The sequence below is a fragment of the Dicentrarchus labrax genome, unplaced genomic scaffold (genome assembly GCF_905237075.1).
Source record: "Dicentrarchus labrax unplaced genomic scaffold, dlabrax2021, whole genome shotgun sequence".
NCBI lineage: Eukaryota > Metazoa > Chordata > Actinopteri > Moronidae > Dicentrarchus > Dicentrarchus labrax.
Genome location: NW_026136710.1, coordinates 25,032,036 through 25,051,168, shown reverse-complemented (window position 1 = coordinate 25,051,168; position 19,133 = coordinate 25,032,036). Strand labels below are relative to the sequence as shown.

General features: G+C 42.3%; 1 protein-coding gene across 9 annotated transcripts in view; it reads left to right on the top strand.

Annotated features, from left to right (window-relative positions):
* Positions 1-19,133, top strand: part of LOC127370301 (3'-5' RNA helicase YTHDC2) — a 47,693-nt gene that overhangs the window by 16,749 nt on the left and 11,811 nt on the right. For all 9 annotated transcript variants that reach the window (XM_051412252.1, XM_051412251.1, XM_051412256.1 and 6 more), the window contains exons 20-26: positions 3,057-3,176; positions 3,311-3,583; positions 4,488-4,614; positions 4,948-5,153; positions 8,862-9,051; positions 11,725-11,816; positions 18,600-18,719. In XM_051412252.1, the coding sequence (XP_051268212.1) occupies positions 3,057-3,176; positions 3,311-3,583; positions 4,488-4,614; positions 4,948-5,153; positions 8,862-9,051; positions 11,725-11,816; positions 18,600-18,719 (1,128 nt within the window). The remainder of the gene's footprint in view (positions 1-3,056; positions 3,177-3,310; positions 3,584-4,487; positions 4,615-4,947; positions 5,154-8,861; positions 9,052-11,724; positions 11,817-18,599; positions 18,720-19,133) is intronic.

Sequence of the window (19,133 nt, the reverse complement as noted above, 5' to 3'; positions counted from 1 at the left end):
ATGACACCAGGCAACTGCAGAATAACCACACACATCTGACTGGTTAGTTAGTGCAGTATTCTGCCTGTTTATGCAGGAGACATTGCTTCACCAGGGCTGATTAATCTTGTGCATTATTACCTCCTTTCCAACTTTCTTTGCTTTTCTAGTTTTTCCCATTGATGCTTTGTTCCTAAAATGCATGACGATGCACATGCTACTGTGTCACATTTTGCGATATGCTGTGACTTACAACATAAGATGTAAGAGTAGAGCTAAGATCTTCAACAAACTTTTTTTTTCATTATTTTTTTATATCACCATGTTGCTAATTAAATGTTTAAAAAACACCTTTAATCCTGTGTGTTCACATTGTGGTGCTCTGTACCAGACAGACAACAGTATGATTTCCAGAAGAAGCTGATTCTGTGGTTGGCTCAGCTGTTTTAGTAAGATGGGAACTCTGATGGCTGAGAGGTGATCTATCTTTAGCTACATGAACCAAAATAGCCACAGTCCATGGTTCCTAGACATGCCACTTTGTGTTCGTCCTTGCTTTTGCTCAAAATAGTGCCAAAAGAGTTACATTTGTGTAAGCTGTAATTTACCACAGAATTTTAGCCTCCCCAAGCATGATGTTTTGGCCCCACCTGTGTCTGCTTGGCTCGAAAGTCAGCAGTAGTTTGAACATCACAGTGCTACTTAAAAATGCTGTAGACTTTGTAATTAGCGACCGAGCCAGTGACAACTGGAAGGTCCCTATTGTTTTTGGTCCATTTCTTATTAGGGACCGAGTCAGTGACAACTGGAAGGTCCCTATTGTTTTTGGTCCATTTCTTATTAGGGACCGAGCCAGTGACAACTGGAAGGTCCCTATTGTTTTTGGTCCATTTCTTATTAGGGACCGAGCCAGCGACCGCTGGAAGGTCCCTATTGTTTTTGGTCCATTTCTTATTAGGGACCGTGCCAGCGACCGCTGGAAGGTCCCTATTGTTTTTGGTCCGTTTATTAGGGACCGAGCCAGCGACAACTGGAAGGTCCCTATTGTTTTTGGTCCGTTTATTAGGGACCGAGCCAGTGACAACTGGAAGGTCCCTATTGTTTTTGGTCCGTTTATTAGGGACCGAGCCAGTGACAACTGGAAGGTCCCTAGTGTTTCTACTATGTTTATTATTGTTAGGGACCGAGCCAGTGACTGCTGGAAGGTCCCTATTGAAATTGGTCCGTTTCTTATTATTATTATTCAGAACGTTGCCGGCGTTTTTGACCCCCTGAACGTATACTTCGCGTGAATTTTATTTGGCAAATTTGTCAGGCCTGGTGAAAATGTTGAAATGCTATGCGTCGCTTTGGGGTAGACCACTAGGTGGCGCTACTATTGAGAAAAGTATGTATAGCTCCTGATCGTTTGTCTCACATTCAAAAACCTTATATCCACGCGATCGGTGAATAGAAAGTATCTCCCTATATAGGCCACACCCACTTCCACCTAGATTTTTTTTCCGCTAGAGCGCAAAATGTTCAAAAACTACATTTTTGTGATCCATCCATGCGCTTTTGTCCGATTTGCACGAAATTTTGCACGTAGTATCTGGAGACCATCCTGGCAAAAAAAGTAATTTAAAGTATTTTGATATTTAAAAAAATAAGGAAGTTATAAAATTAGCACTTCCTGTTGATTTTTCGTCAAAAAAGGAAGTGGGGTATTTCTCCACATTGGTATGTCCGATTTACACCAACCTTGGGTCAATAGTTCCTTATGTCTCCATTATGTATCGTGCACAATTTCAGGTCATCACCACAAGGTGGCGCTCTTTAAAAAGAAGTTTACATCTCTGTAACGGCAAGTGTGATTAAAATGAAACTTGGTACGATGCTTGCCCATGGCTCCCTGAGGGTCCCCTAAAAAGGAAAAAAAATCACGCCACTAGGTGGTGCTCTGGTGGCAGGGTAAATCACTCTGCAGAGATTGTAATAGTTATGAATATGAAATTCACAGGACACGTGTAGACTGGTGCCTGTAGCTCACATACCAAAAATCGTGTTTGTCGTGTCAGGACTTTTAAAAAGCAGCCCCGGCGCCACGTTTCACTGATATGTATGAAACTCGGTAGGCATATGTGTAAGGTGCCGAGACGTACAAAAAAGCCTCTTGGACCCATGCCCCAAAACCCACAGGAAGTCTGCAATTTCGATTTTCATTTTCACCATTTTGTGGTCATTTTGACTTTTTGGGCTTGTATTTGAACGAACTCCTCCTACAGGTTTTATTGGATCTACTTCAAAATTGGTCAGTGCAGTCAAAGAATGGTGCTGAATGAACGCTATACATTTTTTGACTGTATGTTGAAGGGCGTGTCCGTGGCGTGCCATCAAAGTTGGCCATTTTGAAGTCTGTGGTCTTTTTTTCAAAGTGATAAAACACAAACACCCCTCCACTCCCACTAGCCACATCTGCAAACCATATTTCCTACAGAGTATTGTTCGTGGAGTATTGTAGGAAACCGCTGGGAGTCAAGTATTAAATTGCAAGATAAATAGGGGACTTATCAAATCTACTTCAAAATTGGACAGTCTTATAAAAACAAACTGTAGATGAAGAGTTAAGCTATTTGTGACTGTACGTCAAACCGCGTGCCAGTGACGACTTGTCGAATTCAGACGATTTTCCATTAAACAGTACTCATAACTTCAGTGTGCAATGTCCAATCTCTAATAAACTTCATATATTCTCTAACAGTCTCGCCCTGAACACGTCCTCATAACTTAAGCGTACGTGGTCCAATCTCAATGAAACTTCACGTGTTTGATAAGAGTCCCGCACTTAACACGTTTACATGACAATATTCAGACATAGTGATAGCGCCACCTACTGGCAACAGGAAGCAACCGCTGCGTGGCGATTTTGAGCTGATTTACATGAGATTTTCATGTCGTGGTCCGCACGTGTTACGACGGCACATGATGCGGCCGCAGCACGCCCCGAGTTGCGTGGAGTGCGAGGTCCCGCCCAACGCTGCATGCAGCTTTAATATTTTTATTGTTATAGTAATAATGTGTCATGTTGTGTGTGTAAGGAACTGTGTCTGCAGACCAAACTGCTGGCTCCCTCCTCCTGTCCAGTAGCTGAGTTCTTGTCCAAAGCTCCACAGCCTCCTCCTGGGCATACCATCAGGAATGCTGTGCAGATGCTAAAGGTAACAAGTAACACCAAATAATATTATATACCTTACACAGACAAACCTACACATGCTGGCCAACACATCCACATACAGTATTCCGGCAATAAGTCCCCATGTTTGTATTGACTCCTTCCACTTTTACTCTTCAGACAATAGATGCTATGGACCAGTATGAAGACCTGACTGATCTGGGCTACCACCTTGCCGATCTACCTGTGGAGCCCCACCTGGGCAAGATGGTGCTATGTGCTGTAGTGCTCAAGTGTCTGGACCCCATTCTAACCATTGCCTGTACACTGGCCTATCGTGACCCCTTTGTCCTTCCTGCCCAGGGCTCTCAGAAAAGAGCTGCTTTACACTGCCGTAAACGTTTCACTTCCAGCACCTTCAGTGACCACATGGCCCTGCTAAGAGCCTTCCAGGTAGGCGGGGGTCCATATAAAGTGTGTTTTGGGGTGAATATAGGAAGTGTTTGATTTTAAGAGGGATAACAGGCAATGCTCCCAACATCGGTATTAGGACTCCTACAATCAAAACACCCAAAATGGGGAAATAGATAAGTTTTGAGAATCAAAAGTGCTGTTCCTTCCTTCAAATAATTTTCAGCACATTAAAGAGGCCATATTATACACATTGTCAAGGTTCATATGTTCGTATTTAGCGGCTTTACCATAATAGATTTACTGTAGGCTTAAATGTTAAAGCAACCTGTCAGATGATGGAAGACACAAGACTTTGGGCTGGTACAGTCAACAACAGGGATTGTTGATAAGCAATAGTTTTTCAGAAATTTTTGTCACATTTCCCTTTCCCAAAATAAAGTTAATCCTCTAGGTTTTCACTTCTCATATGGTGGGAGTAAATTAAGACTTTTTTGTTAATTCTTGCAGCCAACCACAGAGAAGTTGGCGTGCTTTGCTCGTACTTTCCACATCATTGTGTTACCAAGGTTGTGTTTGCGAGGAAACAATGGCAAACAGCGAGATCAATTCACTAGATTTCAGAGACCAAAAACTACCAAACCAAACCCAAAACCTTGAAATGAACAAAAAAAATTTTTGAATAAACCATTCCACCCCTATTCAGAATGTGAGAAATTGATATATATTTCTATATGACCTCTCAATATCTATTATGTTGTCAAAAAATAAATTATAAATATGAATGATTTTGAAACAATAGAAGTAGTAAAAGTAATTAAAGTAGTCACCCTTTTATAGTGGACCTGTGTAGAATATTAAGTTGTCTCTTTGTTCTCTTTGTTGTACTGTTGTAAGGTAGCATAGAAATTCAGTAGATAATTTAAAAAAATGTGTGTGGTGTCAGGCATGGCAGAAAGCCCGCAGTGATGGCTGGGAGAGATCCTTCTGTGAGAAGAACTTCTTGTCCCAGGCCACCATGGATATGATACTTGGCATGAGGACACAGCTACTGGGACAGCTACGTGCTATTGGTCAGCCCCACTTTCATTTATATTCCTTTAAATTCCAGTCTCACTCCACCAACTGTGTGTGGTGTGACCCAACATCACCAGGCCTCTGGGTTTTCTTTGTGTCATCATCACATTAACATTAAAGTTGCTACAAACTCCAAGAATCCCTTACAATAATTACCAATGTCTTGTATCATAAAAGTACAAATAAGGAAGTCTATATAGGCTAAAAGTCAGTTTTGAAAGACTCGGGTCAGGGAGAAAACACTTAATCAGTATATTTCTTTGTTAGATATTTTTTGCTGAATAAATAAATGAAGGCTTGAAATTTAAAACAGCTTGTTTGTCCCCTAGGTTTTGTGAGGGCCCGTGGGGGAAGTGATATCCGCGATGTGAATTTGAACTCTGAGAACTGGGCTATGGTGAAGGCGGCCCTGGTGGCTGGCATGTATCCAAACCTGGTCCATGTCAACCATGAGACCTCCCTGCTTTCTAGTTACAGGGAGAAGAAGATCCACTTTCATCCTACATCTATTCTGAACGAGTCCCAGTTCAAGGAGGTAGAACAACTAATTTCATTGATTTGTAATTCTGTCTTGCATTGTGGTCTTATTACTCACCTTCTATCCACTGAGCAGTGCCCAGAGGGGACAGACCTTTACAGCAGTGCAGGATCCATCTCTGCGCACATGACTAGAAGGGATACATGATTGTGAAATTCTGGTCCGATACTGATGTTTAAAATAACAGTTTGGCTGATAGCTGTTTCCAATATTTTTTTCTTGTTATTTAGTGGCCCTTTTGTGCCAAGGAAACAAGGAAAACCACAAAAATAAGCATCTCTGCCTTGTAGCAGCTTAGTCTCTCTCTTCTCATCCAAGATGTGAGATACAGCACTGGACAGCCGCTCTGTGCTGCTGCATGGAACACATTTTTCTGTACATTAAGAAATAAAACAAATATATCAAATTCAGCATATTTGTTACTTGGTAAATGGACCTGTATAGCGCCTTTCTAGTCTTCCGACCACTCAAAACGCTTTTACACTACGTGCCACATTCACCCTTTCACACACATTCACTCAGCGACGGCAAAGTCCATCAAACAGAAACTAACTCATTCATACACATTAACACACTGATGCACGGCATCGGGAGCAATTTGGGGTTCAGTATCTTGCTCAGGGATACTGCGACATGTGGCGGGAGGAGCCTGGGATCAAACCAACAACCTTTCGATTAGTGGACGACCCGCTCTGCCTCTGAGCCACAGCCGCCCTATTTCTATTCAGCTTCTTGAAAAATGTAGTTACACATATGTTTGTCCAAGTCGGATGGGTCTAGCAATCAGATCAGCAACATTAATTTCAACCACATGTACCATAATTTTCGGACTATAAGCTGCGCCTTTTTCCCCATTTTTCCCATTTTTCAACCCTGCGGCTTATATAACGGTGCGGCTAATCTATGGATTTTTACAGCTAACGGCCACTAGGGGACCTCCTAAATCTATGGATTTTACAGGTTACAGTCCACCAACTTTAACTCTATGGGCTCTATGACCGGTCCGCGCCCCCCACCTTCAAGCGGCGGGCTCCAGCAGGAAAAGCTGGAGGCCGGAAAAGAGTGAGACGGGTAGCGCGCAAAAGTAAAAGTGGAACCGAGAGTGGTACGAGAGACAGAACGAGAGCAAGACAGTTTGTGCAAAGGAAGTTTTCATGCACAAACCCTCATTATGGAAAACAAACGTAGAAATGCATATGATGCAGCTTTTAAGTTAAAGGCAGTCAATCTGGCTGTAAAAGAAGAAAATAGAGCTGCTGCACGTAGCCTTAGCATCAATGAGTCAATGGTGAGACGTTGGAGACGCCAGCGGGAAGAACTGTCAATGCAAAAAGTCAAAAAAAGCTTTCAGAGGTAATAAAAGCAGATGGCCCGAACTTGAAGACTTTCTTGAAGATTGGGTGAACACACAGAGAGCAGACGGCCGAGGTGTTTCCACCGTGCAGATCCGACTGAAAGCTAAAACAATCGCCACCGAAATGAAAATTGAAAATTTTAGAGGTGGACCATCCTGGTGTTTCAGATTTATGAGACGAAAGGGACTGTCAATCAGGGCGCGGACGACTGTGTGTCAGCAACTCCCTCCCGACTACCAGGAAAAAAATAACAAACTTCGGCGAATTCACACAAAGAAAGATAGAGGAATATTCCATCGGACCGGACCAGATCATAAATATGGATGAAGTGCCTTTGACATTTGACCTGCCTCTCACTAGGACTGTTAACAAGAAAGGTGAATCGTCCATCACTTTGAGAACCACTGGCCACGAGAGAACGAATTTCACTTGTGTTCTTGGCTGCACAGCATCTGGATTAAAGCTTCCGCCAATGGTGATTTTTAAGCGGATTACAATGCCAAAAGAAAAGATCCCGAACGGCATCTCCTTTAAAGTCAACAAGAAAGGGTGGATGATGGAAAGCGTAATGAATGAGTGGCTGAATGAGTGCTACGTCAAGTGCCCTGGAGGATTCTTTCGCCAAAAAAAAGCTTTGCTCGTTTTGGACAGCATGAGGGCCCATATAACAGATTATGTGAAAGCAGCCATCAAGAGCACAAACTCGATTCCAGCTGTGATTCCTGGGGGCACAACGAAGCATCTGCAGCCACTCGACATCAGTGTCAATCGTGCGTTCAAAGTGGCACTACGCGTTCAGTGGGAGGCGTGGATGACTAGCGGCGATAAATCATTCACCAAAACTGGTTGCATGCGAAAAGCAACTTTCGCTCAAGTTTGCGAGTGGATCCTGATAGCGTGGAGGAGTGTCAAATCATCCACGATCATTAACGGGTTCCGAAAGGCTGGACTGCTGCGTGATGAAGAGGAGGACGCCGCCACAGCTGAGGCCCTTCAGAGGCTGTTCGATTCCGACAGTGACGAAGAGGAGTTCGTTGGTTTTGAGAGCGACAACGAAGGAGAGAGGAGAGTGGCTGACGAAGCCACCCTGAGCCTGTTCGTTTCCGACACTGAAGATGAGGACTTTGGTGGTTTTAGTACGCAGGAAGAAGACGGAGATGCGGATTAATGACTTGACTTTTCTGGTTACAGCCGTGTACTGCACCTTAGCCTAAAAGATGAAGACGAGGATTAATGACTTCTGGTAGGCTGATTACCGTATATTTAAAGCAGTCGTGTTGCTGCAACTTTAGGCTTACGCGCTTACTGTCGTGTTACAGGCACTTTATTTTGCACTTTTAAAAAAACACATTTAATTTAGCCATTGATATTGCCTCGTCAAGCGCTGTAAGCTTTGTTTTTTGTTATGGTACTACTGTAGGCTATAATGTAGATAAATATTCAAAGATGTGCACACTTTTTCAAGGTTTTTCAAAAATAGCCAAAGTTAAGTGGTTAAATGATTGTGACGCTATTAACTAATTTTGCTGGGGAACCCCTAGCACTCCCTCAAGGACCACTGGTTGAAAACCACTGCTGTAGATCACTGTCAGTATGTGCGCTGGGAGCGCACCGTTTAAGTTTGAAAGTTGAAAGGTTGGGTGTCTGAAACGCTATGTGATACAGTACAGTTTACACAGCACAGTATATGTTCTGTAGCTACTATTGCACTAAATGGTAACACTTGAATACGTTATGCAAATATGCAACTTGTTTGTTGAAATGTTAATAAATGGGAGCTTCCTCAAGCAGCCATCTCTTTCCCGACAATCCCCTCTGTACACGAACCCTTACAAATTGTAATTAAACATTAAAACACCTCCGGCTTATAGTCCAGTGCGGCTTATATATGTACACATCATTCAATTTAGCTGCTGCGGCTTATATTCAGGCGCGGCTTATAGTCCGAAAATTACGGTAATCATTGTTTGGTGCATATTTTTTTTACTTTTATTCATATTGGATGAAGTGTGTTTTCTCAGTGGCTCATATACAAACCACCAACCACTTTCTCAAGCATACTGAAATAATAGACAGTTTGCAGAAAATAGCCGGGTTGTTAAAACAAACACAGGCCAGGTATTAAAACAATAGGTTTAATGAAACCAAGCTCTTGCTTCAGTTGTTTTATAATAGAAAAACTATTAAAAGCCCATTTAACTGCTGGAAGGCTTTTTTATGTGACACTAATAGTATCAGAAAGACACTTTCCTTATTTATTTTGTATCACCATTTATTTACAAATTGTAAGACAGAAGCAGTGCAAATGAAATGGGTTTTAGTTGCATGACTGTGTGTTTTTGCTGTTTAGAATACTACAGTCAAATTGGCTCATGCCCATCCCACGGACTGGTTGATCTACGATGAGATGAGCCGTGGCCACAGAATGGCAAGTGTCCGCTGTTGCTCCATGGTGACTCCCATCACTGTGGCCATATTTGGAGGTTGTGCCAAACTACCCAGCTCAGCTCTGCAGGAACCTGCTGTACAGACAGCTACTGGTAAATAACTGCATGTGTTTGTCAAATTCCATCCATCAGTCCATTTTCTTCCACTTATCCAGGGTCAAGTTGGGGTGGCAGCAGGTTAAGTAGGGTATTCCAGACATCCCTCTCCCCAGAAACGTTTTCCAGCTCCTCCATGGTGATCCCAAGGCGTTCCCAGGTCAGATGGGATATATGTAATCCCCCAGCAAGTTCTGGGTCTACCCAGGGGGTCTCCTTCAAGTTGTCTGTGTCCGAAAAAAGAAGGCACCCAGGAGGCACCCTTATAAAGTGCCCGAACTACCTCCGCTGGCTCGTTTCAATGCAAAGGAGCAGTGGCTTTAAGCTCTGAATGTCCAAGCTCCTATCCCCTATCTCTAAGCCCAGGCACCCTAGAATAAACTAATTTCAGCCGCTTGTATCACTACCCAAAGCTCATGGCCTCACCTAGGGTTTCAACCTAGTCAGTCAGGCCAGGGTTCCAACCCTGACTGACTGGTAAACTGAGAGCTTTGCCTTCTGGCCCAGCTCCCTTTTCACCACAATGGTCCGATACAACAAACGTCCGCATACTGCTGATGCCGCACCAAACTGCATATCCATCTCAAACTTCTCATACTCCATCACTCATGAACAAGGATCCAGAGAAACTTAAACTCCTTCAATTGGGGCAGCAACTCCCTTGCAACCTGGGGGTCAGCAGTCCACAATTTTTTGGCAGAGAATTATGGCCTCAGACTTGGAGGTGCTGACTCTCATCCCATTCCCTTCACACTTGGCTACAGACTGCCCAGGAGTCAAGCCAACAGGGCCACGTCAAATGCAAAAAGCAGAGACACAAACCAGACACTCTCCTTGCCCTGGCTGTACCTTCAGATCCGGGGGCGGCTGTGGCTCAGAGGCAGAGTAGGTCGTCCACTAATCGGAAGGTTGTTGGTTTGATCCCCGACTCCTCCCGCCACGTGTTGAGGTACCCTTGAGCAAGATACTGAACCCAGAATTGTGTGAATGTGTATGAAGGAGGTAGTTTCTGCTCGACTGTGTGAAAGGGTGAATGTGGCGGTAGTGTTTTTATTTTACCATTTGCCATCCTGTCCATGAATATCACAAACAGGGTCGGAGACAAGGGGCAATTTTGGTGGAGTCCAGCACCCACTGAAAACATGTTTGACTTTGTGCGAAGAATATGGACACAGTTCTTACTGCTTTGGTTATACAAGGACCAGATGGCAGTAAACTAATTAACTAGATTGGAAGAAGCAGTATGGTTTTATCCCTATTGGAGCGTCACTCTAACACAGTTGAACATTCCTGAGTTCTGGGACAGTAAACAGACAGTGTGGTGAGATGATCATGTCCTTGGCTTCTTAGTGAAGTCTCAACATCCTGCTGTATACTTGGACATAGAGTGTAGTTAGAAACAGGGCTAAAGGTTATATGCATATAATAGCCTCTTCAACAGTTGTGTATGGTTTTACAATGACCAGGTCAAAGGGTTGTATAGGTTCTTAAAAATTGCCATTACATTGTTCCCTTTGAGCATTTTAATGTTCACAAAACATTTTTTAAGAACTAAACAAACAGTCAAAACATCCATGGAAGGAAAAAATCAATCAAGAGTTTTCAATCATTAGCAGTCATTTTGGTTGTGAATGATTAACCAATGTGACATAATCATGAGTGATTTTTACAAAGATAGGAAAAATAAGGAATATAAATAAGAAAAAATCTGATTACACTTCATCCTCATCTTAAACAGTCTGATCTATTCTAAAGATGTGGAGATTTTTGCCTGAATTTGCACATACTAGCAAAGATTTAACCACAGTGATAATTAGAGCTTTAGTGTTAGGGATTATAAAACATCTTAAAGTATTAAACATTACAAAGATAGTAATCAAAGGTCTCAACACTTTTACCAGTGTATTCTTAAATTCGCCTGTGGTCAGTCAGGCACATATGCTCCATCCTCCAGGGGCCTGACAGTCCTTACTTTTCTCTTCATGCAGGAAGTCATTATGGTGAGAAACATCATTAGTCATGTTATTCAATTCAATTTTATTTGTATAGTGCCAATTCATATAAGAAGTTATCTCAGGACACTTTTCAAATAGAGCAGGTCTAGACCGAACTCCTTATAACATTATTTACAGAGACCCAACAGTACCACCATGAGCCCTTGGGGACGGGGGCAAGGAAAAACTGCCTTTTTAAGAGGCAGAAACCTAGGACAGACCCTTCGGCTCTAGGTGGGTGGTCCTCTGCCTGCCTGTTATCTGAAATGTTCTTGAGGAGATCCTCAAGCACCCAGATGGGTTCCATCGCTGATCCCTCGTAGGTGACACAGAGCTTCACTCTGCACGTCACTTTGTTGGAGCTTGGCACGCTACTGGGGGAGGAAGGCGCTGTTTCACCCCTCGCTTGTTGGACTGGTTTCTTTGCTTGATGCAGCTGTCTACCCAGACATGTTGTCTCAGATTTGGTTGGGCTAACAGGGAAAGCGGGTAGCACCTCCCTTTTTGCCCTATTCTTTGGCTTTCCTGATTTTAATGCATGCTTGATATTGATTTTGGTTCTGGGAGTCATGCTTTTCATGATTTAATGGTGTTTTACAAAACTCTTTCCTGGTGATTGTTTTGTAAGAGACTGCCTGTGGATTTTCAGTCTTTGTCTTCATGTTCTTTCCTTCAGACAGTCTACTGGATGACATCAGTGACAGTGAAACAGAGGACCTGGCTGGGATGAGGATTGATGACTGGCTCGTTTTCCAATTGGACAGAGAGGTTAGAGAACATTGCTGACCTTTCAACCGTTTAACCTTTTAAATCCTTGTTAATGAATTTTAATGTGATTTTCCACATAAGTAATTGTTTGAACAGGATTTCAAATCTGGTAATATCTGAATAATGGGTTCAAGGGTGCTAGCTGCTATAGCCAGTGTTCAAGTGCCTTATGCCATGCACTATAATCTCATCACATCAATCGCCTGGCCTCCGATTGTGCAGGAGGCTTTGTTTGGTCCTGGCCATGGTCACTGGGAGGCTGCTGAACCTGGCTCCGTTGCCCGCTTGCCCCACTCTGGCTATCGTGCTCATTCCTTCCCTGCTCCTATGCTAATAGTGTAGACAAACCTCTTCCGGTACTTCAAGCTTGCTAAGCATTGACTAAAGCCTGACTATGAAGCAACTCATGTAAAACCTAGATGAGTTGGTAAGGCTGTTTGAGAATCCCCCTTCAAACATGTCCTCACAACACAGTAGACAAACAGGCACACATGGGACGCTGCCTAGCTGCATGACATGCTCTTGTCTGTCCCTTTGTATTCCTTTGTCCTTTTGTTTCATGGGTGGTGGGGGGAAAGAACAAAATGCTGAAATCAGATTGAGGAGAGAGAGGGAGAGTTTCAGTTTCATCACCAGCTAGTGTTATGGCAATGTTGTCTGCAGAACAGACACACGAGTGCACAAGTATAAATGCTCATACTTGTGTTGTGTTTTTTTTGTGTTTTTCAAAACTTTATTGAGTTTTTGGTCAACAATACACATTGAACACACAATAACAGTCGTAAAATCCCTTCCCTCCCTCTCATAACAAACAGTCCTTTCGGAGGAAAATAAATAAGTGGGTAAAAAAAATACCTAAAATAAATAAATACATTTTTAAAAAATCACACATAACATTAAGTATATTAAATAGAAACAAACAAGGGGATAATAATAATAATAATAATAATTAAAGCTGCAAGCAGCGTTGGGCGGGACCCCGCGTTGTGTGCCATCGTTACACACCAAAACATGAAAATGTCACATAAATCAGCTCAAAATCGTCACACAGTGCTTACCTCCTGTTGCCAGAAGGTGGCACTATCACTATGTCTGAATATTGTCATGTAGACAAGTTCAGCGCGAGACTGTTGTAACACACGTGAAGTTTCATTGAGATTGGACCATGTACGCTGAAGTTATGAGGACGTGTTCAGGGTGAGACTGTTACAGAATATATGAAGTTTTTTGGAGATTGGACATTGCACACTGAAGTTATGAGTACTATTTTATGGCAAATCTGCTGAAATCGACAAGTTGTCACGCAGTTTGCTGTACAGTCATAAATAGCTCAACTTTTCAGTTTGTATGACCACAGAATTCAAAGTGGCCAAATTTAACGGCACTCCACGGACACGCCCTTCAACGTACAAGCACAAATAGCACAACTTTTAATCAGCACCATTTTTTGACTGTACTGACCAATTTTGAAGCAGATCTGATAAATTCCCTTGGAGGAGTTCGCTCAAATACAACACGAAAAATCACAGAAAATGAGCAAAAAACTCAAAATGGCTGACTTTGATGCCACACCTCGGACACGCCCTTTAATGTACATGCACAAATAGCACAACTTTTAATCAGCACCATTTTTTGACTGTACTGACCAATTTCAAGTAGATCCGATAAACTCCCTAGGAGGAGTTCGTTCAAATAGAACACAAAAATTCACCGAAAATGCGCACGGAATTCACTATGGCCAACTTTGAGGGCACGCCACGGACACGCCCTTCAACGTACATGCACAAATAGTACAACTTTTAATCAGAACCATTTTTTGACTGTACTCACAAATTTTGAAGCAGTTCCGATAAATTCCCTAGGAGGAGTTCGTTCAAATACAACGCAAAAAGTTCACCGAAAGTGAAGATGAAAATCAAAATGGCCGACTTCCTGTGGGGTTTCGGGTATGGGTCCAAGAGGCTTTTTTGTACGTCCCGGCATGTTACACATGCCTACCGAATTTCGTACATATCGGTGAAACATGGCGCCGGGGCTGCTGTTTTTTTATCCTGTAGGGGGCGCTACACACATGACAAACACGATTTTTGGTATGTGAGTTTCAGGCACTAATCTACACGTGCCCTGTGAATTTCATATTCATAACTATTACGGTCTCCGCACAGTGATTTATCCTGCCACCAGAGCACCACCCAGTGGCCTGATTTTTTTTCCTTTTTAGGTGAGCCATGGGCAAGCATCATACCAAGTTTCATTTTAATCACACGTGCCATTGCAGAGATGTAAACTTCTTCATTTTAAAGAGCGCCACCTAGTGGTGATGGTCTGAAAATATGCACGGTGCCTAGGAGGACATGAGGAACTATGGACCCAAGTTTGATGTCAATCGGACATACCAATGTTAAGAAATGGTCCTCTTCCTTTTTTGAAGAAAAATCTACAGGAAGTCTTAATTTTATAGCGCGCTTATTTTTTGAAATTTCAAAAAGGTTCAAATTACTTTTTTTGCCAGGGCCATCCCCAGGTGCTAGGTGAAAAATTTTGTGCGAATCGGAGAAAGCGTGTAGCAGGACAACGAAAAAGTACTTTAAGGACATTTTGCGCTCTAACGAAAAAAAATTATAGGCGGAAGTGGGCGGGGCCTATATGGAGAAATTCAGCTCCATTCACCGAACGCGTGGATATAAGTTTTTTGAATGTGCGACAAAAGATGCAAAAGTTATTAAGTAACCAAAAAGTGAAAATACTTTCCTAAATAGTAGCGCCACCTAGTGGCCGACCCGAAAAAGACACATAGAATATCAAATTTTTCACCAGGCCTGACAACTTTGCCAAGTAAAATTGAGTTTTCGTATATGTTCAGGGGGGGAAAATGCAGTCGAAAGGGGCTAAAAATAATTAAAGCTGCAAGCAGCGTTGAGCGGGACCTCGCACTCAACGCAACTCGGGGCGTGCTGCGGCCGCGTCATGTGCCGTCGTAACACGTGCGGACCACGACATGAAAATCTCACGTAAATCAGCTCAAAATCGCCATGCAGCGCTTACTTCCTGTTGCCAGTATGTGGCGCTATCACTATGTCTGAATGTTGTCATGTAGACATGTTCAAGGCGAGAGTGTTATCAAACACGTGAAGTTTCATTGAGACTGGACCACGTATACTGAAGTTATGAGGACTTGTTCAGGACAAAACTGTTTGAGAATATATTAAGTGTATTGGAGATTGGACACTGCACACTGAAGTTATGAGCACTATTTTATGGCGAATCTGCTGAAATGGACAAGTTGTCACTGGCACGCAGTTTAATGTACAGTCACAGCTCAACTTTTCAATCAGTTTGTATGACAACAGAATTCAAAGTGGCCAACTTTGACCTCACGCCACAGACGTGCGTACAGTCTCAAATAGCACAACTTTTAATCAGCACCATTTTTTGACTGGACTGACCAATTTTGAAGCAGATCTGATAAATTCCCAATTCACAGTGATTTACCATGCCACCAGAGCGCCACCTAGTGGCGGATTGTTGACACATTTTTTAGCGAGCCTCAGGGAGCCATGGGGAAGCATCGTACCTAGTTTCATCTTAATCACACATACCGTTGTAGAGATAAAAACTTCTACATTTTAAAGAGCGCCACCTTGTGGCGATGGCCTGAAATTGTGCACGATGCTTAAGGAAGACATGTGGAACTATGTACCCAAGTTTGGTGTCAATCAGACATACCAATGTGGAGAAATGGTCCACTTCCTTTTTTGACGAAAAATCTACAGGAAGTTAGAATTTTATAGCATTCTTATTTTTTGAAATTTCAAAAATGTTCAAATTACTCTTTTTGCCAGGGCGGACCCCAGGTGCTAGGTGAAAAATGTTGTGCCAATCGGACAAAACGTGTAGGAGGAACATGAAAAAGTAGTTTAAGGACATTTCGCGCTCTAACGAAAAAAAATTATAGGCGGAAGTGGGCGGTATATATATATATGGGGAGATTCATCTCCATTAACCGAACGCGTGGATATAAGTTTTTGAATGTGCGACAAACTATGCAGAAGTTATTAGCATAAACGCATTTTTTATGATACTAGCGCCACCTAGTTACGGAGACCGTAATAGTTATGAATATGAAATTCACAGGGCACGTGTAGAGTGGTGCCTGAAGCTTACATACCAAACATTGTGTTTGTCGTGTTTGTAGCGCCCCCTACAGGATAAAAAAACAGCAGCCCCGGCGCCATGTTTCACCGATATGTACGAAACTCAGTAGGCACGTGTAACATGCCGGGACGTACAAAAAAGCCTCTTGGACCCATACCCGAAACCCCACAGGAAGTCGGCCATTTTGATTTTCATTTTCACTTTCGGGGGAACTTTTCGCGTTGTATTTGAACTCCTCCTCCTAGGGAATTCGTCGGATCTGCTTCAAAATTTGTGAGTACAGTCAAAAAATGGTTCTGATTAAAAGTTGTGCTATTTGTGCATGTACGTTGAAGGGCGTGTCCGTGGCGTGCCCTCAAAGTTGGCCATAGTGAATTCCGTGCGCATTTTCGGTGAATTTTTCGCCTTGTATTTGAACAAACTCCTCCTAGGGAATTTATCGGATCTACTTGAAAATTGGTCAGTACAGTCAAAAAATGGTGCTGATTAAAAGTTGTGCTATTTGTGCATGTACATTAAAGGGCGTGTCCGTGGCATGCCATCAAAGTCAGCCAGTTTGAATCAAATGTCAGACTGTGATACCATTTCCGGCATTTTGCAATGATTTTCAGCGTTTTTTTGCGTTGTATTTAAACTAACTCCTCCTAGAGAATTTATCAGATCTGCTTCAAAATTGGTCAGTACAGTCAAAAAATGGTGCTGATTAAAAGTTGTGCTATTTGTGACTGTACTTTAAAGGGCGTGTCCGTGGCGTTCCCTCAAAGTTGGCAAGGTTGAATCGAATGTCAAACTGTGATACTATTTCCGGCATTTAAGGGCTTCTGTTTTAACTAACTCCTCCTACAGATTTTATCAGGTTGACTTCAAATTCGATCACTTCAATCTACACACATTGGTTATCAAAAGTTGTGCTATTTGTGATGTATGTTTAACCGTGTGCCCGTGACAACGTGTCGAATTCCACCGATTGGCCATCAAACAGATCATATCTTCAGTGTACAGTCCCTCCCTGAACACGTCCTCATAACTTCAGCGTACATGATCCAATCTCAATGAAACTTCATGTGTTTGATAACAGTCCCACCCTGAACACATCTACATGACAATATTCAGACATAGTGATAGCTCCACATACTGGTAACAGGAAGTATCACGTTTTATACTTTCATGTTCTACTCCTCGCAGGATGATCAGATCCAGCTAAAATTTACTCATAAAATGCAAAACACATTGTTGATGATATGTGTTGACTGTGGTGAGGGGGCGTGTCTGTGGGGTGGCGGGAAATTTTGATGGACCGCCACAAAACATGAATTCGCTATAACTTGAGTGTACATTGTCCAATCGGCTCCACACTTCAAATGCTTGATAACAGTCCCGCCCTGAACACGTGTACATGACAATATTCAGACATAGTGATAGCGCCACCTACTGGCAATAGGAAGTAAGTGCTGCGTGGCGATTTTGAGCTGAGTTACATGAAATGACCTTGCCAGTCACGACTTGTCAAATTCAGCCGATTCGCCATAAAATAGCACTCATAACGTCAGTGTGCAATGTCCAATCTCCAGTAAACTTCATATATTCTGTAACAGTCTTGCCCTGAATACGTCCTCATAACTTCAGCGTACGTGATCCAATCTCAATGAAACTTCACATGTGTTACAACAGTCTCGCCCTGAACTTGTCTACATGACAATATTAAGACGTAGTGATAGCGCCACCTACCGGCAACAGGAAGTAAGCGCTGCGTGGCAATTTTGAGCTGATTTACGTGAAATTTCATGTTGTGGTCCGCATGTGTAACAATGGCACGCGACGCGGCTGCAGCACGCCCCGAGTTGCGTGGAGTGCGAGGTCCCGCTCAACGCTGCTTGCAGCTTTAATTATTATTTTTATTTCTTTTTATTTATTTATTTATTTATTTTCTGTATCATTTATTTGTTTTTCAATTATTGTTATTATAATGTTTACTCTATTGTTTCTATCATTACTGCACTGCTACTATGTATGTTTTGGAAATAAATGATAAATAAAGCTGTTTAAAAAAAAAGGAAAAAAAAGAAAAAAGAAACACATCGGCCACTTAACAGTACATCATTAAACTCTCTCCCCCAGTCCAGTATAACACTGTTGGACGGCAAGCTGCCGTTATCTTTGCCTTCGCCCTCATTAGCATTATTGCTAGCCTTGTCGACGGCGATGTTAGTCGTGCTATTTTGCGGCCTCTTAGCTGGTTGTTGACCCAAAATTGTCCGAGCCTCAGTCGAGTTTCAAGTGTTTTTTCAAGAAGTTAGCGAGAGCCGAGTTTCTGTGACCTGTCAGGTGCGCTTCATAACAGGAAGTCCCCGAAGGTAACTTGTGTAAGCTCGACGTAGAGCTAACATACAACTGTGAATCAGCTTTAAGACTTAAGGCTGTGTTTGTCCCTATAATAGTTTACCTCTCAACTTAAGAAGACCTTACAAATCAGTACAATCAAACTTTGTCAAGACTCACTTATATTTTTAATATTTTTGTTAAATGAACAAAACTTTTACTTATCTATGTCCTTGATATACGTATTAAATCTTTTTTTACTTACATGCACTTTTATCTCATGTTGTTTATGTTTCTTTTTATTGTCAGGCTGCAGGACTGGTGTTTGAACTGAGGCAGAAGTGGCAAAATTTGTTCATCAAAAGGATCCGTTGTCCTTCAAAGCCCTGGTCTCAACAAGATGAGGCCATCATCCGCACCCTGGTTTCTGTATGTCATATTTTCTTTTCTTTCTTTAAGTTATAAAGGTGAGGTAAGCAATTGGGCAGAAATCCAATACAATGACAAATACCATGATATAGTGTGAACAACGCAAGTAATGTAACGTAAAACTGGTGCTAAAGTGGCTGCTGTGCAGCTACATGGAGAGGGAACAAGATGTTTCCAGCCAGCACACCAGCTCCAGACAATGATACTCACAGCCCTCCTGCTACTATAGCTAGCGTGAACTTAATAAATGGAGTTATATATTATATATAACATTATACAGGGTTTTTTAGTTCTACCAACCACTCATAGTGCCTTACAACACTTGTCACATTCATTCATCCATTCACACACAAATTCATATGCTGATGGCAAAAAACTAAACAATTTAAACAACAAACAGAATCCATAAACCGT